Raw genomic sequence first — 23,601 nt, forward strand, 5'->3', positions numbered from 1 at the left:
CTTGTGGTCAATCCTGACCCCCAAGTCCCTCTCATCCATTAACTTGACCTCCACTAATTGTGCAAAGCAGCCACAATACAGCCTAGGAGTAGGAATTGGGCCTGTGCCTTTAGCGAGTTACTGGTTAAGATACACATTGGCATTGTACAAGTTCCTTCACCTTGCTCAGCTAATGCTCAACTTCACCCTGACCTGCAATGGAAACCATCTTAAGGCTCATGATCAGGTGATTAAGTTTCTCTGGCAGACGACTCCTAGGCTTCTTCATGCCAACCCTAATCACGACAAGTTCACATTACGGTAGATAGCATTCTTTTATTTCAGTTTGTTTCTGACGGGGAGAGAGGTTATGATGACTGACCAACATCTGTCTGCTAGAACAGGGGTGGGCAAAATGCGGCCTGCAGGCCAGATGTGGCCCTCCAGGTTATTGTATCTGGCCTGTGGGGCCCCTAAAAAATTTAGAAAATTAATATTTAGCTGCCCTTGGCTACCTGTCACGTGGCCCTCGATGGCTTGCCAAAACTCAGTAAGCGTCCCTTCACCCGAAATAATTGCCTGCTCTTGTGCTACAATGTGTTTGTATTCTCTGAAGCCTGGAAAATGTCCTACAAGGAATTGTGCTAAGGGGCCCAAATGTCCATTTAGCACCAAATTGTACCCTGATTTATGACCCACTTCGCTCCACCAGGTATATTGACATGGATCCATGGATAAATCCATGTATCAATAGTATCTGTTAAATATGTCTATCATGCCCTGTGAAATACGTGTATAGGTGATAATGTATCAATAGTAGCTGTGAAATTTATCACGCCCTAGAAGGAGATGCAAAGTAGCAAGGGAGCAGCTTTAGATTAAAATGTAAGATCTAATCGCATTGTTTTCAAAGCTGCTGTGTAAAAAGATAATTGAGTTCTGCAAAGTTAAGAAGGAGCCAAATATTAACTTGCATTTATTATTTTGTAGCCCGAGATATCAAGATCATGAAACCACTGGAAGACGTGGAAGTGAGTGAAAAGGAAAGTGCAACTTTTGTCTGTGAGATCTCGCATGATGAGGTTCAAATCCAGTGGTACAATAATGATGTCAAACAGAAGGCCAGTGACTACATCAAGATGCGTCAAGACGGTAAGGTGTAAACAAGTGGTATCATGGTTTGTGGTTCACATACAGGACATGGGTCGACATAGGACATGTGGGTATATGCTTGTGGGATATATGGCAGAGAAAAGGGAAAGGACAGATGGCAATAGGCTTTGAGAACAAAGAACTGAGTCCTACTCTTTGGTCAAGGAGTTTCTGCTTGTGACAAACGTTTTATGGTTCTCAAATGAGTATCAGCCAAGTGGGACCAGGACTGTAGTGTATTGGCTGCATGGTCAACTTCCACGATGGAGGGTGTCAAAACAGTTCACTCATTCCTAATCAGAGAACACACTCGGGTCTTAGGGAGGGGAAGCAAACACTTACCTGCACTGGACTCTGGAAACAGCCATCTCCATTCTTCTCCGGTCATCATGCAAAAGGGGCTCCTAGCTTCTCGAGTGACTCAGGATGAAAATGTGTGTGTATGCAAATGAGAGGGATGGGAGAACATTGATGCGAGTTCAGTAACCACCAGTTTTAAGCAAGATGAATGTGGTGCATTTTATCTAAGACGCAAGGAATTGGATGGATATTTAAATACATGTGAGCAGGTCTGCATGTGCAATTAAAGTGACTGAATAATTGAGGTGTATGAAACGGGCCGTATTCGACTCAGTTTTGGATTCGGCCTGAATCGGGGATGGTGATTTGATTAGTTGATTTGGATCACTGTCCCCAATTCGATTCGGCTAAATCCGAATCTGAAGATTCGATGCTGATTTGGAGAATCAGCGATTCGGCCATATGCACCGCTTTAAATGTTTCTTCTACTTACCTCAAGGTACCAGGCACAGCTTGTGAACACTGCAATGCTGGCACGGATGGAGCATCCCACAGGAGTGTGGCAGGGCTTCCCAGAAGTGGACTGGATGTACTTCTGGTCCACTTCCAGGTCTGCCACCAAACACATGGGGGGGCGGGCCCTATGCAGCCCCTGGCTTGGCGATTGGCCACAGGGGTACCCCAGATGTCCTCCTAGATCCAGGAAGCACCAGTCACCAAGCCAGGAGGCTGCCCTCACATACTCCCCAGTGGACCTGGAAGTGGACTGGGAGTGCTTCTGGTCCACTTCTGGGTCTGCTGCGGAGTGCGCTAGGAAACCCCTCGCACTCCTAGAGGTATGTAGAAAAAACATTTAAAGCTGTGTCTATATCCGAATCAATGAATCTTTCTGAATCTCTCCTGATTTGATTCAGATTCGGCCACTGAATAGGGCCAAATCTCCACCAAATCGAATCAGGGACTGAAGCTTGGCACAGCCCTACTGAATAAACTCCAGTGCAATTTGAGCCAGAGTAAACTAATCCAGATGTCATTGTCTACACATGCCTTTAAGTGCAGTAATTTACTTTCCTGTCAAATAGTACTTGTGTCTGATAGGACTATCCAACAGTGTAGTAAATTAGTCCATACTAACCTAATTGCCACACACGTTTAGACAGTGATGCTTTAATATGCAGCAATTTAGTCTACTGGGCAGTAAAGCATATGTATAGATGTGCCCTGTATGTACATTGCTTTCTAACTCAACTATTTTCCAGATGGTTAATTAGAACTGGGGAGCCACTTGTTCTGGCGGGAGTCAAGTTTACTTTCCTATTTAGTAGATAAAAGTGTGCTTATTATGAGGCGGGATCAGGTTCTCCGTTGTCAGAAATGGGCACCACTTCATTGTAGCTAAAATTAAACCAGCAACTTTCAGTGTCAAAAGAAACCTGTCTTCTCATTGTGGGTTATGTATGGTTGTGCATTTATTCACAGGAAGGACCCATTCATTGATTTACTCGCTTTGCCATATGGAAGATGCTGGATTGATCAAATTTGTAGCAGAAAACGCAGAATCTCGAGCACACCTTAGAGTTAACGGTAATTACACCAGAAATGAGAGCATGGCTTAAACAGCTGTTCGTTGTGAACTAACTAACTCCCGTTGATGTCAGTAGGACAAGAGTGAATGCCTTCCAAAATCCTAGCCTGGCTCCATTAAAAAGAGAACGGGAAAAAAATGTAACCCCTTGTCTGCATTTCCTCCTACAAAATATCAAGCTTTTTGCTAGGTAGTCTCCTTTACTAAATAATGTACAAGTTCTTTGCGGCGTGGACATTTCTGTCTTTCCTTTTCTTTTCTTTTTTTGGCAAAAGAACTAACTTTACATTTTGAAAAGACAAATCTTTTCTTTTGAGAAGGCATTTCCATGCTAGTTTCACATCTGCCTGGTTAGCACTGTCTCTCACTGCCATGCATTTGAGCATAATTTTGTGTCTAATTTAAATAGCAAGTTACAAAGGAAAAGAAAGGGTGGTCAGACAGTTAGTACATGAACCTAGGACCCAGGCCATTTGGGCTCAGTTCAAAATCCCCATGTTATCGTACTTTAATCTCTTTGTAAAATGGGGATAATAATACTCTCCCCATCCTTTTTCTCATTGTGTGTTATTGTACCGTATAGCTCAAAAGAGTCCCAATCACAATCCAGTTAATCAGTAATGATAAAGAACATGTCACTAGTGATTTGTATCCAGCACCATCCAGTTGCAATCCCACCAACTGTTTTCTGTTCCTTTTCCTTAGCACTGCCTATAAAAATCCTGAAGCCGTTGCGAAATAAGATTGCTTTGGAGAAACACCGGGGTTACCTGGAGTGCCAAGTGTCTAGCCCCACTGCCCATGTTAGGTGGTATAAAAATGACATCGAGATCTGCCCTGGCCGTAAATTCGAGTTTGTGAGTGACGGCGTGTACAGGACACTCATCATAAACGATGCGACTTTTGAAGATGAGGATGTTTACACGTGCGATGCCATCGATGACAAAAGCAGCGCTTATTTTTATGTGGAAGGTACCTGGCCATTTTTTCAAGTGCTTATTGAAGGCATGTAGATAGTTCTTGACGTCTGAATATGCCATGAAGGGAATAGGACTGCAACCTGGCTTTCATTTCTGGGCTTTGTCATAGATTCCCAGTTTGATCATTCCTAGTAACGTGGTTTCCTATACACAAAAAAAGAATGATGTTTACATCTCTCCATAGGATGGTTTAAAGCTTACGGCACTAATAGGCTTACGTGTATGGATATCTCAGGGCAGTAGACACTAATGAGAATGATGAGCACAAAACAGTCATTTCCTAAATCCATGCTCTAATATGTTCCTTTTCTTGCTTTTCATCCCTCACACCAGAGCAATCCATCAATATTGTAAGGGAGCTGACTGATGTGGATGTGACAGAGCCTTGGGAAGCCAGGTTTGAGTGTGAGATCTCCATCCCGTCTGTGAAATCTGCCAAATGGTTGCTGGATAAGCAAGTCTTGCAGGCTGGCAGAGACATCACCATTGAGCAAGAAGGCACTGTCCATCGGCTGATTCTATGGAAGACCAATGCCAACATGACAGGCACCGTTCAGTTTGCAGTCGGCAAATCAAAATCTGCGGCTAACCTGCTTGTAAGAGGTGGGCTTGTGATCAAGAATGATTTGAATCACGCCATAGATGCATTTGCAACCTTTTCTCGTTCTATTGAAAAATAAATGTTCAGCTTAGCTTGCAGTTGTGCATATGCATGGTTTCCATCCGTTGGACCCCTTAACCTGCCATTTTAACTACCCATTTAAAACAGGCAAGGCCTTTCTGTGATATCTTTTACTGACCAAGTCACTTGACCAGGTGCCCAAAAGCTTGTCCAGCAGCTTGTCCTCAATAAAAGATATAAAATAAAACCCCTTGCCTCTTGACATATCCTTGGCCATCACAGCTACAACACTCCAGCAAGTCTCAAAGTGGTGTGTTAGTTCAGCCACAATTACTGGACTGAATACAGGAATGACAGAGCAGAGATATGTGGCTTGTGCTCAGCAGGAGGTCAGATTAAATGATTACATCATTGTTTCTGGCTTTAAAAATCCATGACTCTAAAACTAGTACAATCACAGTTAGATACCATATATTTGCAGTATATAATGTGATTCAGATAATGGGAAACTGAGATCATCCCTGAGTTTGAACTTTAAAAAAAAATATTCATATATGAAGTTAAGAAATAATCCCCAATTTAAATGCACGAAGAAGTAAAAGAAGGGAGGTCAATGATGTGCAGTGTTCCCTGTCATTGTAACTCAGGGTCAGCTGTCACACTTTTTGTGCACATCTCCACTTCCTGCTTTTATTCTGGGTCAGAAATACAGAGGCACTAAAGGGGAGGCTGCTCCAGATTACTTATTTTAGTCATTATAGGACACAGAAAACAGCTGAAATGTCCCAGGAGTGCTTGTTCTTGTAGGTTCCCAGTCCCATCTCTTGAATCGAAAGGTTTCAGTAGGAAGTCTTGAAGTCATAGATTCATAGATTCATAGATTAAGGGTCGGAAGGGACCTAGTAGATCTTCTAGCCCGACCCCCCGCCAGGGCGGGAGAACAACAAAAACCCCAAAAAGAGAAATGGGACTCAAACGAGTCCAGCTAGGTGGGCATCCAGCCTCTTCTTAAAGACCCCCAGGGTAGGGGCCAGCACCACTTCCCTTGGAAGTTGGTTCCAGCTCCTAGCCGCCCTAACGGTGAAGTAGTTTTTGCGGATGTTCAATCTATACCTCCTCTCCAACAGCTTGTGCCCATTTCTCCTTGTTAAAGTCCAAAGAGTTCATCCAAAATCTAGGAACTGCAATGAGGTCTCGTTTATATTACCAGATGGAAACATGTCTCTTCTTCAGGCTTCACTTACCCGTTCCGCTTTCGCAACCCTCTTTTGCAGAACTCAACGTGCAGATCACCCGGAAGCTGGAAGACAAGACTGTCCTGGAGCGCCGTTCTGTCATCCTGTCCTGTGACTTCAAGCCATCTCCAAAGGTAGTAGAGTGGTTCAAGGATTACATCCCCATTGAACCCTCTGACAAGCACAAGATGACCCGGGAAAAGCACTCGGCAGAACTCAAAATTGTCAAGGTGAGGCCTGAAGATGCCGGCGTCTACACGTGCAGACCTGGAAATGCAGTGACCGAAGCCACGCTGACCGTGGAAGGTATGACTCACAGCGGGGTGGGAGGTGGGGTATTTTCTTTTTGGTGGCTTGATATGTCTCTTAGGCTTTGCAGGACATCCTTAGTTTCTACCAGTTTTCCTTAACAAGTTCAATATCATTTGGGCAAAGTGCTATTTTTTAAGTGGAAGATAATGTTTGTGGTAGGAGCTGAACTAGCAGTCCAGGCAATCAAAACCTTGTTCTTGGCCATACAACAAATATATCACATGTAGGTGCAGTGCTTGTACGATAGCCTGGGTTACGGCAGTGTGTCATGACACTTTTCAGTGGCTCACCCCTTAAAACTAGACCAGTCAGGTGCACATAACTAACAATATTTTAATGTAGTTAAAGCACTATAGGCTCTGCTTCTTGGTGCTGGCTGGATTTGATCCCTGTAAAACATGGCAGCATCTGTTTATATTTTCCATGTGTCCATTATTTGTGCTTTTGCCATCCTGTATCAACCATCCTCCTCCATCTGGAGGATGCTGAGTAAGGTATTTCATTGTCCTCTAGTTTGTAGCTCAATCCAGGAACATCCCTGCCCAATTCATCCTAGACAAGTGTTTGCCTAACCCATGCTTAAAAATGTTCAATGACAGAGCTTCCAGTCTCTCTAAGTCATTTTTCCTGGTGCTGAACTACCCTCAGAGTTGAAAAGCTCTTTCTAATATCCAATCTAATCCTCCCTTGACGTTATTTAAAGCCATCACTTCTTGTCCTGTCTTCTGTGGCACCTGATTGCCATCTTCTTTATAACAAATCTTTTTTGTAAATGAAGTCCATTATCAAATCTGGCCCTTAGTCGCCAGATCAAATAATATAGGCCCTGGGCTGATTTTAAATGCGTCATTGAGCAGCCTTTTATAGCACTGGGATGTTGCTGCCTTGGACTGGATTCATGCTGACAATTTAAGAGTAAAATGTGCCATGCCCTCAACTTCACAGAACTATTCTGGCTTCAAGGAAGATGGTTTTATGGTTATGCCACTGGTGTGTGACTCCAAATCAAAGGGGTTCAGTTCCCATCTATATGCCACAGACTTCCTCCGTGACCTTGTGCAAGGCACTTTGGGTCAGATTCAGATTGACCTCATAGGTGCTTAAAACTCAGGCACCTTGCCTGAGGTGGGGAGGGTAATCCAAAAAGAAGGAGCCTCAGCTCTCAATACAGCCGATTGGGAGAATAGGCAGCTCTGAAGAGTAATTCGGAGCACCTTGGCACGGGGTGAGGAACTGCCTAGAACTAGCTACTAGCAAATGCTAAGCACAAAGCCCAGCCCTCCCATGGGGATTAATTCCCTGAATTAGATTGTGTGTCCTGGTCACTATTGCTAATTTAGGGTCCAGAGCACCTACCTACCTAAGTGGCATGGAGCTGCTTCCCTTTTCCGCTGCAGCCTCCCTGTTAGAGCATTTCCCCCATAATGGGAGACGTGGCTCCTAGGTCCCCTTCTGCCTGAGGGGTTCAAATGCTCATCTCCCACCTCCTGAGAGAGTGCCCTCACCATCAGGCTAGGGAATAACCCGACTGCTCCTCTTGAAGCCAGGCTGCTGGGTCAAAAAGTAATGGAAGAGTCATGGGGCTTGGGGGAGAGTAAGTGAGAGGGAGCCTGACTCTCTGATGCAGCTGCAGTGCTGCTCAGCTGGTCAGAGGGGAATTTGGGCCCTGCTCTTATGGCTATTTCTGTCTTTTATCTAATGATACCAGGGGTATCAACTTAAATTGGAGCCCCAGGACAGATCCAGTCAGCTTGGCTCTTTGCAGACTGTAGTGGTGACAGAGGCAGCAGTGGTTGAGACTAGCACAGCCGCCACAGCAGCAGTGGAGCAAGCAGCATCAAGGGGGGTGAGGGATAGTGGGTCGGGCAGCCATGGGGTGAGCAGGGGTGGGGTGCACAGCCCTTGTTCATGCTATAGCTACTGGGGCCACAGATTGTGCTGCAGGTCTTGTTCATCGCTAGCCACACGCACAAATTCCCTGGCCTACCAGTAGCCCAGCAGGCCAGAGGGTGGATCCAGCTGGTCGGCTATAGGTTTGACACATCAGGTTTAATGTACAACTTGATCTCTGTGCAATCTGTGAATGGTTTGCGATGACGACGAGCACATGCCTTTTGCTTCCTACAGCTCGGATGGTGGAAATAATTCAACACCTGCAGGACGTGGAGGTGGAGGAGGAGGACTGCGTTATCTTCTCCTGCGAGCTGTCTCATGACGATGAGGACGTGGAATGGTTCCTCAATGATACCCTCCTCTACAGCAACAATTACAATGAAATCAAGCAGATCGGAAGGTGCCACATGCTGACGATGAAGCAGGTGAAACCAGAGGACGCGGGAACAGTGACCATCAAGTCTGAGAAGATCTTGGAGAGCGCTCAGCTGAAGGTGATAGGTGCGTCATGGTCACAACCCTGCAAAATCATTTAGGAGCATATATAGGAGATAGAGAAGAGCTATTCCCTCTCCCTGCCCCCATCCTTCCAGTGCAGCATATAAATCTTGTCTACTCAAAGTCTGCATAATTCAGAAAGGAGGGTTTTATCACTTCCATAAATTTGGTCTGTTTGTTTGGATATCCTGCCAGATTTTTCCCTTGTTCGGTGCCATCCTAATATTTCGCATTATTATTATGTAGCCTACTTAAAAAAATTCTTTCCTCCCCTCCATTTTAGCATACTTCAGAATTGTATCCATCATTATAGCAGCTTCATCATTAAACTCTGGTTAGCTGAACTCCGGGGTACTTGAAAGAAAACAGCAGCTGCTCCTATCCTACAATAAATCTATTTTACTAATAATCATTATACTAACTTGCTATAAATATGGTCAGGAGCAGGACTAATTCAATACCTAGGGCATATTATGCCATTGTTTTTCAACGTCCCTTAAAAACAATGAAAAATTGAAGGACTTTGGGAATAGAAATCATAGTATCATAGTACTTAGGGTTGGAAGGGACCTAAACAGATGATCAGGTCCGACCCTGTATCTCTGTGAAATACTCTGGGTATCTCTCCGAAATAGTCTTGGCTCCTGCCCTTAAGGGCTGAGGATGAGCCCATGGAGCACAGTTACTATGGAGCAACTTGCACTGGATTTTACTAGGCAATACATTTCTAAAAAAGGGGCAGTTGTCCCAAGTTGGCTGCTCACAGTAGGTTTAATTACAGTGCCTGGCCTCAAAGTGATAGGGCAGCTCGTTTGCACTCAGCAGATGGGATGCAATTGTGTAGGAGAGCGGATGCGTGACCCATACAATGGTATAATTTAACATGGACTCTCCTGTTGGAGGCTTTCAAGAAGAGGTTGGATAAGCTCTGCTCAGGGACAGCTTGGATGTTGCAGTGTCTGGGCTGTGAAAAGCAATGGCTGGAAGCCTAGTGGGACTTGATGACCTCTGGAGACCCCTTCCAGCCCTACGTTTCTATGTTTCTGTGGGAGTACAGTTGCACCCCACTGGCTGACACTGCAGGGTGGAGGAGCTGACACTGATATAAGACTGTGCATCGTGCATCTGCTCCACTTCTGTGACCAAGTCACTTTACTCTGCATTATGTGCTCACGCTCAGAGGAATTTATTCCCAATCCAAGATTTGAATTCCTCTTTCCCCTCTGAGCCTGTCAGAAATTGTTCTTGTTCCCAACATACACATATCAAATAACTAAAGGATTGCAAAAATCAGATGAAGGGAAACAGTGACATTGAGGGTAAGAGTGGGAGTGTAATACCAGTATAACCATGGAAGGAAGTACAGGATCCAGCTAACCCGCTGCACTTGTCTTGCCTTACAAAATGGCAGCATAGGCTGTTGTATAGATGCATCGTGTGGAGGAAGTAAAATAAAACCCCAGACACAAGTCTGTCCACAGCTGTTCTTCAAAGCGGGCTATATTCTCAATACCTGAGCCCTCTGCATCACCTGAACCCTCTCTAACTTCAGACAGCTGGGAGGAGAGCATGCACCTTTCAACTGCTTTAGCCTTCTTGACGAGCCAAGACCTCTTCTCTTGGCTATCCCTGCCAGAGAGGCAAGCAGCCTTATATCTGGCCTTGAGTAGGATGCTGGAGTCATTTGCTCTGTGACAGTAGCTCCCACTTCCAAAGGGCCATGGGCCATAACAGATGCACTGGGAAGCCGTCATGCAGTTCAAGACCTAGTGCTAGACAGCTGCACAGACCAAATGAGACAGAGTAGCCCCAAAGCTGCATGCATGAGACAGGGTGCTAAGATGCACTGCAGGTAACCCCCACTCATGAAGGTGCAGAACTGCCCCTCTCACTTCCTCTGTCTTTCCACCAAGGAGCCATTACGTGTTTGTTTCTTTCCATCCGAAATAAATTCCCATGACAAAGTATGGGAGGGCCTTAGGCTGCATATTTGCATCCTCCTGGCTTCAGTGAGCATGATGTTGGCTCAAGCAAACCCTCTTTCAACAGCTGCAACCTGCAGAAAGTTCATCCTCACATGTCTTCATTTTTTGGGTTGATGCTAAAACCAGGCGTCTCCACATTTGTCTGTTCACTGCGAATCTTGTTGCCCAGTGGATTAGTGGTTTCATCTACTCTTCTGCATCCTTTCTCAGTCTTTCCCTCATCCTCCTCATTCCTTTCCCACATCCTTGAAAGACAGGCAGTCTCCTTCTTTTGCAAACCCATGTCCAAAACATTTCAACCTTTGCCTCTTGATAATGTTGATGAGGTTTTGTTTTATGCAGCCCCACGGAAGGGTACTCACTCTGAATTTGTCTTTAACGTCCCTCAGAGAAGCCGGCCATCTTCATGAAATCCTTGGACGATGCTGTTGTTGAGGAGTGTGGTGCACTCAAACTGGAATGCGAGGTCTCCAAACTAAAGGCCAAACCTATCTGGAAGAAGGACAATGTGGAGATCAGCCGTGGTGACAAGTATGAGCCAATGCAAGCTGGGAAGACCCTGTGCCTTCTTATCCGTGATGTGACCAAAGACGATGCTGGTATATACACGTGCGATATTGGTACCGATGTTGCCAAGTCAAAAGTCAGCGTTCAGGGTAGGTGTCACCAAAGACGGCGTTGTTCTTCTGAGGTGGGACAACAGCTGGGTGTTGCATGCAATTATTCCTCGAGTCACAGGTCATCTTTTGTGCGGCTCAGTGTTCTCAATTATAAAATCAATATATATCAATCATTACTAAATGGCATAGTGAGAGCTGAACAGACTTATTCTGCATTCTAAGTATAAGACAAAACTGTGGTCTCTGAAAGCTTGCCGTGTACTGAAATTGTTGGCAACTCATGGTAATTTAAAGGTAGCCAGTGTAGGGACTTATCAGGAACCTTAATTGTGTCCATAAAATGCACTTGACATTGTGTAAATCAAGCAAGGCTTTCCTTAAGTATTCGGCATTAGTTTATGAGGATGCATATGTAGCAGAGATGCAAACTGATGTATACAAATGCAAAGGTTAGCTCATAAGTGGACTCAGCTATGGATCAAGTCCTTCCAAACCCTCTGTATTTAATAAAAATACAAAGCGAACATAACAAATAACTTTTTTACTAAAAAAAGTTACTAAGAGGTTGCGAGCACCTACTCTGGATACCTTTAAGAAATGCCTGGATGCTGATCTTGCTGGGGTGATCTGACCCCAGCTGACTTCCTGCCCTTTGGGTCGGGGGCTGGACCTGATGATCTCATGAGGTCCCTTCTAGTCCTAACGTCTATGAAATCTGTCGTGTAAAAGGTCAGGGATAGGGAGTTATTTAAAGAAGAAAATACGAAGTTTCACATGGTTCAGTTTTTCATGTGGGGCCAGATTCTGCTACACTTCTGGGGCATCACAGTGGACATAGGCACCTAAGTGTGATTATTTTCTACCCTGCTGAAGTCCCTGGAAAGCTGTTAAAACATCTCCTTTTGCAACAGGCCATCATCTGACCCTTAAGACTGGGTCACAAAACCTAGCAAGGAGCAAGAGGGCCTGCCTACATCCTGTATTAGTAGTTCTTCAAGGGCTCAAGCGGGGGGGATTGAATTGCACGTAGGCACCCAAGTCTACATCTGCACCAGCCAGAAGCAATAGAAACTGGCTCCTAGACTCCAGCAGGGGAACCAAAAGCAGTCATGCACTCTGGCCTTTGGCCCTTGTAACTGCTGTTAGAAAGAAGGAGCTGCTGGGGTTTTTAGGTTGCTAAACCTAACAGGATGAATCTAAATCCATCTCCATCATAAACGGGAGGACCGCAAGTCACAAAGTAGAAAGCAACCCATAAAGTCCCAATTTGCAGAGTCAGTATGAGAGGAAACTTTTAACTAGCCAGAAGGCTTCCCCTGACTGAGAGCTGTCTTCCTCTCCGGCCGCCGGCAGCGCCGACTCCACTGCACGAGCAGGCTCGATGTAATGCAAGAGTCCAAGTCCCTTTTTCCACAGCTACATGGAGGAAGGTGCCACACTTGGCATATAAGGGGTATCTTGTTAGCAATGGCAACTAGACAAGTGAAGAATTCAGTGCTTTTCTGGTTCATATAATCTCCCAATCCTCAAACATAAAAGCCTGACCACCTAGCATGCAATAAAACCCTTTACAGCAATTTGAAAAGCCCTTCTGTAAGGTCAGGGCTCTCGGTGATGGACAATGCCATTTTTCCCTCCTCTTAAGTCATTGTAGCAACCACCGGTTTGTCTTTCAGAGCTGAATATCGGTATCACTAAACGCCTGAAGAACACCGAAGTCCTAGAAGGAGAGGAGTGCAGTTTTGAATGCATTTTGTCCCATGAAAGTGTTGGTGAATTCCAGTGGACATTGAATGGGACTAAAGTAGAAAGTGGGGGAAGGTTTAGGACCCCTAGCAAGGGTCGGAAATACAACCTCAACATCAAAAAAGTGGCTGCAGCTGATGCTGGAGAAGTGGTCTTCACGGCTCGTACCTTAATCTCCAAGGCCTTGCTGATTGTGAAAGGTAAGGAGTACAGAGAGGTTTTAGGACTGGATTTTTTTTTTTTTTAGCATAAGGTGCCTCAGTAAAATTTTAGGACAGGATCCTGATCTCACTGCACTGCCCCTTTCATTTTGACAGGAAGAAAGGCCGGGTGGGGTGGAGGGACAGGAAATATTTGAACAGTTTATACTTATCTACAAAGGTCAACAAACAGTTGCTAGAGCACGCTTAAAGTAAGCCCATCTCTGTTCATTATGGGCCTGGACTCATAAATACAAATAATTACAGGTGCAAATGCTGTTTACAAGGAGAGGCTGAAGGACCAACCTTATTTAGCCTGCAGAAGAGGGGGCTTGACTAGCAGCCTTCACCTCCCTGCAGGGGGGCCGCAAAGAGGATGGAGCTGGACTGTCCTCAGTGGGGGCAGGTGGCAGGACAAGGAGCAATGGGCTCAAGCTGCAGAAAGGGAAGTTGAGGTTGGATATTAGGAAAAACTTTCTCACTAGGAGGGTAGTAAAACACTGGGACAGGCTATTGGATCGGGCTGTGGACTCTCCATCCTTGGAGGTTTTTAAGACCCAGGTAGACAAAGCCTTGGCTGGAATGATGTAGTTGGGGCTCGTCGTGCTTGGAGCAGGGGGTTGAACTAGATGTGACCTCCTGAGGTCCCTTCACACCCTCATTGTCTGTGATCCTATGAATATCAGCATCTGGAATTAATCGTGGCTGCAAAGCTGTGGCCACCTAATACGTTCTTTAGTGACAACTCCTAATTTTCAGTTTACTACTAGCTCACAGGTAGTTAATGCCCACTGAACATGAACGCTTGCTAACCCCCCGGATCCTTGCAGTTGAAAGTAAATCTGCAACCTATTAAGTGATTGTAATTATATTAAGTGATTATTATTAATTAATAATTTGGACACTTATCTTGCTGGGATCCTTTGAACCCAGCTGACTTCCTGTCCCTGGGGCAGGGGGCTGGACTCAATGATCTTCCGAGGACCCTTCCAGCCCGAATGTCTATGAAATTTATAATTAGGTGACATGAATATTAGAGGTTTTGGAAGCCTCCCCCCCCTACCCCCCCCCCGAAGAAATTAAAATGATTCTATTCACAGATTTTTAACTATAACTGTTTCCCCCGCTCAGAAAAAACACCTGAGATTTTAAAGGAGCTGGAGGATAAGAAATCATCTACGGGCCAAGATGTCAGCCTGAGCTGTGAATTTTCCAAACCCAATGGAAACATGAAGTGGTTCAAGGATGGCAAAGCTATCCGGAAAAGCCAGAAATATGACCTGCATCAGGATGGGGCACGGTCCATACTGATCATCCACGATGTCACCATGAAGGACGCGGGGGAGTACTCATGCGAGATGGAGGACTCTAAAACGAAAGCGCTGCTCACGGTGGAAGGTCAGTAGAAGCACAAAAAGTCAGTGTTTTTGAAGACTTTTTCATTCCTTTGGTTTTCTGAGACATGGCTTTTTGTTTTTTATAATTTGTAATGATTTAAAAAAAAAAACTTTCATTGCATTAGAATGGTAATTTCTGAGAAAGAAGGGTTTGCATTTGAAGGTGGCATGACTGCCGAACAATACAAATGCTAAAAATGTAGCCAGTGAAGCACAAAAGTGGAAAAATGAAAAGCATTCACACATGCTCCAAAGATCAGGCAGTGCTTGCAACACATTTGGAAATGCTCAACTCTATCCCCATGGGTGCCCTGGCTCTCTTGTGGACATCAGGAGTGGAGCATCTCCTTAGCATCAATTGTCTCAATACGATCAAAGGGAAAAAATCCTAATCGCATTGGCCCTGTCCCTTGAGTGAAACAAATACATTTGTCCACCTTTATTTTTATGGTTATAATGCAATATTCATATTGCCACAGCACCAAAGCCCCAACCTGGCTGGATCCTGTTGTGTTGGGTGGTGGGCAGATATCTCATAAAGGATGTCTCTTGAACTAAAGGGTCTGTGGCGGACAAAATAGGAGGTCATGGATGTACCTTTCCTCACAAGGAAGGGCCATTAGTAGTAGCAGTTACCCAGGATGTCCTGGGAAACACAGTTGCTATTGTAGGTCTAACTTACAGCCAAGTCATCAGTGAGTTTTAGACGATTAACAGCCCCTTTGGTGATTGTAAAGGTGCCGTCAGCCCTGGTTTCTAGAGGACCTGTATTTTTACAGAGCCAGTTTCCGGTGCATGCAGTTTGGGGGTGATTCCCCTTGCCCTGCTTTCTGAGGGCCCTGAGAGCAAGAAACCATGGGTGTGATCCCAAACCTTTCATGCTCCAGATCTTCTCTGCTTCCTGCCATAACTAATCCTATCCATCAGATTTTTCTCGCAGCTCATATTGACTATTTTCATCAAATGGCCTGCTTTGAAGCACTCTCCCTCATTGTTTGTGAACACCATATCCAATGCAAAAAATGCATGAATAGTCCCTCAGCTGGGACTAGATCCCAGGATTTCCCTCCTTCCTCAAGACGGGGCTTCCTCCTGCTTCCTCAGGTCCTGCTGAATTTTTCTATTGTTTTGTCATTCTCCCCAGATAAACCCAACTTTTTTGTTGCGGAGCTTTCAGACCTGCGAGCCGAAGAAAAAGGCGTAGCTGTTTTCACGTGCCAGACGAAGAAAACCGCCCCCATAGTGACCTGGAGAAAAGGGACGGCAGAGCTCAAGGCCAGCAAAAAATACGAGATCAGCCAGAAAGAGGAGCTCCTCCAGCTCACCGTGAAGAACCTCGAGAAAAGCGACAGCGACGCCTACACCTGCGACATCGGCGACGTCCAGTCCAGAGCCAAGCTGGCCGTGCGAGGTAAGTGTGGCAGGAGCCTGTGACAAGGCCTCTGCCGAACAATCACATGCAGGAGCTGTGTAACACCGAGCTCAGTTTACTCGTCACTGAAATGGGCGCACTTGGATTGCAGCCCAGAGGACTGCCTTTTCTGACATGACCAGAGGTTTTGGGTGCTTCAAGTTGGCTCTGGGTGCCTGACTTTTCGTTGAGGCTCCAAATAGGTACAGTGACCATATGTCCTGGATTGGCTGGGACAGTCCCAGATGTTATAGTCTGGCTAAGCGTCCCAGCTGTTGGAGAAAATTTTAAGCCAAGGTCCTGGAGTAGCAGGAACTTGGGAGCTGTGGGGTTGGGGTGTGTATATGTGTGTGTGCCTGGCTCAGCTGCTGGGAGTGGCAGGGTGGAGAGAGAGGCCGGCCAGGCTGGGGGCCTTGCACTGGCTCATGGCTCCACCCCTATGCTAGCCCATTGCATTGCAGCCCCCACATGGAGAGCCCAGCCCAGCTCACCCACACCCGGCCTTAACTGGGCAGAGAGTGCAAGGTCATGGCTACTTGCTCCCATTTGGCCCAGGGGCACATGGCCAGGATGGAAATTTTGCTAAATACCTTGTCACAAGGACACAAAAAAGGAAGGAAAAGACTTATTAGTGAGATGTAGGGTGATATTACTACAATGGAAGAGTGGGATATCGCCCAGGGTCTAAATGTGCCATGATGAGATGGCACAGCTGGGATCTATGGAGAAAGGCAGGCTAAGCCAACTTAACTGCTCTGCAAAGGTTAGTGTAGTTTGGGAGGAGTTCTTACAATATTTCGGTAATAAAATATTAGTTCTCCCAATTCTCTTTTTCTTCTTCTGTCCCTCTTCCCTTCTCCTTTTTTTTTTTTCCCTTTTCCCCTTTATTATCTCCTGTTTGTGACAGGCATGTACATAGTTCATACACAGTGGATATATACCATATATATTTCTGAATGTTGCATTTCATTAAAAGAAAATAAAAAGAAGAAGAAACATGTATCTGTGGAAAACCACATTTTCTGCAGCCTCGAGCAGCATCAGATGGCTGTGTGGACCACTTACAGCCTTTGGTCCTAGCTTGGGGACCCCAGATCTAGGCAGTACCCATTTGGCACGGCATGCAGAGAGATTGTGGTAGGGCATCATCAAGGGGAGAGGTGGCCAAGGCAAAACAGCTGGGTTAGAGGTAAAAATGCAGGAGAGAAAACTGATGGTACATAGAGTTCCTCGTGCCCCTAATGAGGCATCATGACAGAGGAACTCTCCTTAATAAGGAACTGATGACAGCGGAGAGAAGAGAGGAATGGTTTACTTAATAGAAGTGAGGTTGAACGGAGATATCCCATAAGAATAGTACATGTGCAGGGGCAAGATCTTCATTCCTGCGCTGCCCACCACTTCCCAGTTTGGCCTACATAAACAGTACAGTTGGGTAATCCAGGAATTACCCAGAAGCAACAAATTGCCTTGGAGCATGGGGAGTCCAGGGTCTTAAAGAAGAGGCAATACGGGAGTTATTGTAACGTGCAAGATTTCTGACATCAGCTTATTGCCTGCTACTTATTGTAGCATGCAAGATTTCTGACAACTCTCCTGACCTGGAAAATATTTGATTTTAGCACTTGAAAATGCATGGTTATTTTGCTCAAATAAGCGTCTGAAAACATAGGAGTGTAGTTCATGAAAACTATGGTAGTGTTTTCTCTCTTTTTTTCAGTTCAGTAATGTTTCCCGAATGTATTTTGTAACACGCAGTAGGGTGAGGAATAGTTTAGCCTCTAGATATCACTTTTGTGTTTTGCTCTTCTACTAATTTCCAGGCCTACTTCTTGTCTGTCCTTTTATTCCTGAAGTCTCCAAATGAAATCCCCATTCATTCAAGTGTGTGTCCTTTGGGTGCTTTCAGAGCAGTTACAAGTTGACCGGTGATCCCACACAAGACAACTGCTGCCAGTCTAGCAAAACATGAGAGGTAGAGATGGAGGCTGTAGAAACATCCACTCGGTGATATCTTGTGGGCATCTGGAAAGCCTAATCTTTTCCCCAGCGCTATATCGCAAATTCTGCTTTTATTACTTTTGGTAAACTTCTCTTGCAGGAGGAAATGAATGCCGGAGTTACCATTTACCCGGAGATTGTACCGTAGTCTTTTCCAATCGGTTGTATGTGTGTAAGTTCCTTAAGTTTGTCTTGATCCTGTTTCGGTGCGTGTTGTCCAGTAATATTTGTTGTCTTCAAGGTAACATATTCTTTGGCCAGCGACAGTGGATTTGCATTTACATCTGCTCTCCTGAGAGATTTCTTTCTCAGCAAAAGGGTTCGTGCTGGAGGCCACACCACTGGAAATTCCTCTTGCCTGCATGTGAGCACGTGCCTAGAAAATGAAGGAGTCCAGCAATGTATCTCTGTGTGCCTTGCAGGCCAGGAAGTGCTAATAATAGAAGACCTGGAAGATGTCAGTGTGGTAGAAGGAGAGTCTGCCATGTTCAAATGCAGAATCTCTCCTGTAGACAATAGCGCTGCGCAGTGGTTTTTGGGCAAACCCCACTCCATAGTAATGAACTAAATGCAATCCAGTCTCAGCCTGGTGGGTATCACTGGCTAACCTTGAAAAAGCTGGCCCTGAAGGATTCAGGGGTCATTACCTTTGAAGCTGGTGATAAGAAAACAGCGGCCAATTTTGTTGTTAAAGGTAATTAGAGCACACAAAACATTATGCAGTAGAAGATAAATGGAGCAGAAGGAAGAATCGGATGCTAGTTTAGGTATGTAGGGAGAAGGCTGGTAATGCGGCTTGCCCATTAGGATCCATGATACAGATGCTTATGTCTGTCTGATCAGGGCAGACTTTCTTTTTCAGTTTATTTGGTGTAACTTAAATAGGAAATTGCAGAACGCAGTCTGTCCCTGGGAAACCCAGTCAATTTTCTATGAACTGGGATTGCAGAATGATGGCACCAGTCACTTAGGAAACCAGTTCGGTGCAATAAATAAGTACTTTTTATTCCTCTTTTATTATGTGTAGGGCCGTAGCATAGATGCTTTCAGCCATTTAGTCCTGCCAGTTTTTCCAGGGCAATTAAAGTAAGGAAGAAAAATGTTAATCTGCCGAGTTTGTAGTGAAAGGAAGTTCTTTAGGAATGGAAGTTAGTGTTGAGAAATGGGAAAGAGGAGTCAGAAGGACCATGTTGCCTAAATGTCATGCATTCAGGATCCAGAGCATATACCTCTTGGACTAATTAAAAAAAAAATCCGTACTCAGCTGGCTTTATGCTGCATCATATTAAACCCACGTGATTTTTTTCAGAATCACATGAAACTTTGACAAGGTAAAACTTTGTCCAGTTTTGTAAAATTTGTTTGGAAATGGCTGCAGTTTCTCAGGAAACAAAAAAAAATGCAAATAAAAATAAATCAGCTTTTAGCTGCCACATACTGACACAAATTTTGATGTCATGCTGGCAAAAAAAACCATTCCTGTTTCACTCTGTTTTTAGTAAAGGGGCTAAAAAGTTAAGAGTCAACAGGTGATAGACTTTGGATAAATTTGCATTGCAAGGGTCTTCAGGCAGGATTGGTTTTCCTCTGGTGCTTAAGATTTAGCCAGAAGGTTCCTAATATATAATGTTCATATTGAAGGGAATTGCAGGAAATTTCCATGTCTAGTGAAGTTCATGCGTCTGCTTAGCTAATATTAAACCCTCGATATCAGAAATGACCTCTCCTTGGTTCATATTCTTCTTCTGGGCTTTAGATTTTGCAAGATTGCACCCAACATTGTCGGAGCCTTGTCTTGCAGCAGTCAGTCCCTCTAGAAAGCTTTATGCCTCATCCCCTGAAACTATTGCTTTCTGACACCAATACTGCTGAACACTGAATCATGTATTTGGTGGGAATACCGCATAAAACATGTACCACTCCCCTTCCCTCTGGAAAATCTCAGACCAATTTTATATGATTTTAGAGCAGCCCATTCTCATCACAAAGGAGCTTGCCGATACGGAAGTCACGGAGGGAGAAGATGCAATTCTGCAATGCAAAACCTCCAAATCGGAGAGCCCTGTTAAATGGTACAAAAATGGAAAGACCCTTAGGAACTCCTCTAAGTTTAAGATCAGCTGGGCCAGATTTGAAGCCAAGCTTGTCATTCAGAAGGCAGAAGAGAAAGACGGTGGCAGATATACGTGCGAGGCTGTAAAGGTAGTGCGGTTATTACTGTCAAGGGTAAGGAAGCTTGGAGCGGTGGTTTGGGCTGTTGCTGGGGCACCTACCGCAGAAAGGTCCAAATAACAATTTGCTGTAGAGAAACACTTTAATTCTCTCCTTCGCACTGATAATGCAAGGAGTGTTCTTACAAACTCAGCCGGGCCACCTGCAGACAGGTGACAAACTGCAACAAGTAAAGCACTTGTGCATGGTCAAGGTTGCACAGATGGGGTGGCCATGCTTTTTTTTTTTTTCTCCCCTAAGCTAAAAAAAATATTCCCTTCCCATTTTTGTGCCTTTGATCATAGCCTGACTCTCTGTGCCCGCTGATCACCCATGGCTGTCAGACACGTGCGGGAAGCACGATTTAGAAAGAAGTTCTGGCACGAGAAGGAAGAAAGATTTCTTTTTAAAAAAGCCAGGACGATGGGATTTGCAGCAGTCGCTGCCCCTGCTGAGTTCATTCGCTGTGCCTTTCTGCAGTGCATGGGACCTGATCCAATTCAGGATAATTGAATGGCATGTGCTGATGTCAGTAGGAACTGGGTCTTCCCTGCAGTGAGAGAGGGAAAAAAGCTGTTTTATGGCAGCCACCATTGACTTGGCATTTCTCCTGTCAAGGAAAAGGTGTGGATGGGGGAGTGTGAGAAGGGACTGATTTCTGCAAATGGATTCAGACCGCCCATGGCGGATCAAGAGATAGAGAAGAGGTGTGATGTGGAGTCGCTTTATAAGAAATGCTGGTGCTCTTTTCCTTCCTCCTGAGGCTACAGAAAGAGGAAGCGGTAGAGCGTGGCAAGGCCCCATGAAAGGCAGAGGTAGAAAGGGAAGAAGGGAAAGGACCTGTAGTTCTTCAGCCAAGCGACACAAGCAAGATGCACCAGTCGATGGGCTGCTTTTTCCGAATCTCGTCCTAGAAGACAGCGGTGAACACCTGGGTGAAAGGAGAAACCCACAAGCGACAACATTTCTTGCTGTTCGGGATCTGAAAGAAGTCCTCCCTCCCCTCCGTGCCAGAAGTTACCTCCTGTCTCCTCTTCCACAGAAAACACTCACCGTCTTTGGAGGACGTCTACTCCGCCAACCCCTCTCGAGTCTGTCTCTCATCGTGACTGGGTAGGAATCCTCACTAGGCGTCTCCATCCTACATGTTCATCTTTCTCCTCTCGCTGTGTGTATTGCAGGGTTTGCTATGCCGTTATCCCTTTGTGTCTGATGAAAAGATGCCTTCCGGCTTTTTTACAAGGGGAAACTCATCTTTCAGCTATTGTTTGTCATGGCACCATGTTGTCTGTCCTGTCCTCATGTTCTCCGTGTGTGCAGCAACTCACCTCCAAATCCTTCTCCTTTTTTTCTCTCTCCCCCCTTCTCTCTGAGGAAGGGCACTTGGTGTCCAAAAGTTTGCCTAACATCTTCCAGCAATACAGTTGGTCTAATAAATGATATTACCAAACACACCTGCTTGTTGTGTCTTGGATCATCCTCCAACCCCTCCGTTTCTCATGGCAATGACTTAGCTCTGAACATGTGTTAGCCAAATTCTCACCCTGCAAACAGACATCTGCCAAATGTACTACCAGAGAAAGGGCCACTAACTGCCGTGACAAAAATGGTACAAAATGCATCCCATGATCCATAGGTCCAATGCATCGTGGCGTGGAACAGACCTGCATACAGCTATCGCCTGTAACTGGGCCGTGGAGGGGAGTTGAAGGAGACCACTTCTATGATGGGGGCCCTTAAACAGCCTCTGCATGACATTGCAGACTTTCTACGGCCCCTTTTACTGCCGTTCAACAGGGCAGTAAAGTAAAACTGGCATCCCCGTAAATCTGCCCACTTGCATGGCTTTCAGAGCTTTTAAGACAGAAAACTTGTACTTACACATTCAAAGCAGTTCAATGACACTTGTATGATTATCATTTTTGAAGGTGCTCTAAAAAAACCCAAAAATGATGGTGTCTATTTTTACTTTGACCTGTGCCAAGCAGGAGACGGCTCATTAGAGTCCAGTTGGATGATTGAGTCATGCCGTCCCGTCCTTTGAGCCTGTGGCTCTACACCTGACTTGAAAGGTTTTATGCAGCGTGAAGCTAACATGGGAAAGATGATGTCTGGGCGGTCCTGTTGTCTCGAACATTCACGATCTGCAAGTCTACATTTTAGCATCGCCAGCTCTTTTCAGTCAAGGGCTCCAGCATGTGGAAACTACAGGAGGTAGCCAGGTCAGATCGTCCTGCAGGCTTAGCCAGCCTGACCCGCCGGTGACATGGACCAAGGGGGACGTTGTCCTAAAGGCCGGTGAGAAGTATGAGTTAAAGCCGATGACCCCAGCTGACTTCCTGCCCTTTGGGCGGGGGCTGGACTCGATGATCTTCCAAGGTCCCTAATGTCTATGAAAGTCTATGAAAGCAGCACGGTACTGTAGCAGAGCTCGTTATTCGGGGCTGGACTCGATGATCCTCCAGGGTCCCTTCCAGCCCAAATGTCTATGAAATCTATGAAAAAAAATTCACAGTGCTACATCTGTAGATGCTGGAGCCTATGCCTGCAGCATTGGAGAAGAGAAGACCACTGCTCGGGTGAAAATAACTGGTAGGCAAAACTGACAGAGCGGGCCATACGTTTTTATTCAGTGCTTGAGACATCTATAATTGAACAGCGTTTTTTTTTATTAGAATGTGTAGCAGCAAAACATTGAATTAATATGCAAAGTGCCATTCTGTGTCTGCGGGACGTCTCTATTTCTTCTTTAAGGGAAAGCAATTTGTATGTGCATCACCGAAACCAGTCAAAACTCCCCTAACAGTAGGGTAAAACCTACCGGCCACTTTTCTTACTCGCAATGACAGGGGAAGGCGGTGTCTCAGCATAGTTGCATGGTGGCGGAGGGGTGCACAGCATGCCACACGCCTCACCTCTCGTTTTGTGTTTTAGCCCTGCCCGTCCTTTTTAAGCAAAACCTGCAGAACACGGAAACAGAAGAGGGGAGCACCGTGGCCCTGCGCTGCGAGCTCACCGAACCCAACGCCCCGGTGGTGTGGAAGAAGGCGGGAGCTGCCCTGCAGGCAAATGCCAAGTACGAGATGAAGCAACAAGGTTCGGTGGCAGAGCTGGTGATCCACAATGCCAAGTCTGAAGATGCGGGAAGGTACACCTGCGATACCGGAGACCAGCAGACGACTGCTCAAGTCCGAATCCGTGGTAGGGGCAAAGCTTTTGTTTTAACCAGTTCTTGGCCGGGGGAGTGGGGGGCGTGGCCGGAAGCGGCGCGCTGAGCCGCTGTGCGGGCGCTGAGTAGCGCGACCCATGGCGGAGACGGAGGATGAACGGCGGCCGCTGCTGGGCCCCGCGGGGCGGCGGGGGCCGCGGGCGACAGCAGGGGCGTTCGCGGGGCGGCGTGTGGCGTGCGGCGCGGTGCTGCTGGCCGAGCTGCTGGAGCGCGCCGCCTTCTACGGCGTCACGTCCAACCTGGTG

The 23,601-nt window shown here is 45.8% G+C and overlaps 1 protein-coding gene across 1 annotated transcript in view; it reads left to right on the top strand.

Moving 5' to 3' along the window:
* OBSCN (obscurin, cytoskeletal calmodulin and titin-interacting RhoGEF) overlaps nucleotides 1-23,601 on the top strand; it is a 287,786-nt gene that overhangs the window by 116,657 nt on the left and 147,528 nt on the right. The window contains exons 24-34 of the mRNA XM_019507926.1: nucleotides 970-1,131; nucleotides 2,911-3,015; nucleotides 3,722-3,988; nucleotides 4,330-4,599; nucleotides 5,893-6,159; nucleotides 8,293-8,559; nucleotides 10,931-11,197; nucleotides 12,838-13,107; nucleotides 14,239-14,505; nucleotides 15,649-15,915; nucleotides 23,062-23,328. Coding sequence (XP_019363471.1) covers nucleotides 970-1,131; nucleotides 2,911-3,015; nucleotides 3,722-3,988; nucleotides 4,330-4,599; nucleotides 5,893-6,159; nucleotides 8,293-8,559; nucleotides 10,931-11,197; nucleotides 12,838-13,107; nucleotides 14,239-14,505; nucleotides 15,649-15,915; nucleotides 23,062-23,328 — 2,676 coding nt within the window. The remainder of the gene's footprint in view (nucleotides 1-969; nucleotides 1,132-2,910; nucleotides 3,016-3,721; nucleotides 3,989-4,329; nucleotides 4,600-5,892; nucleotides 6,160-8,292; nucleotides 8,560-10,930; nucleotides 11,198-12,837; nucleotides 13,108-14,238; nucleotides 14,506-15,648; nucleotides 15,916-23,061; nucleotides 23,329-23,601) is intronic.

The sequence above is a fragment of the Gavialis gangeticus genome, unplaced genomic scaffold (assembly GCF_001723915.1).
Source record: "Gavialis gangeticus isolate Ggan-Ray unplaced genomic scaffold, GavGan_comp1, whole genome shotgun sequence".
Lineage (NCBI taxonomy): Eukaryota > Metazoa > Chordata > Crocodylia > Gavialidae > Gavialis > Gavialis gangeticus.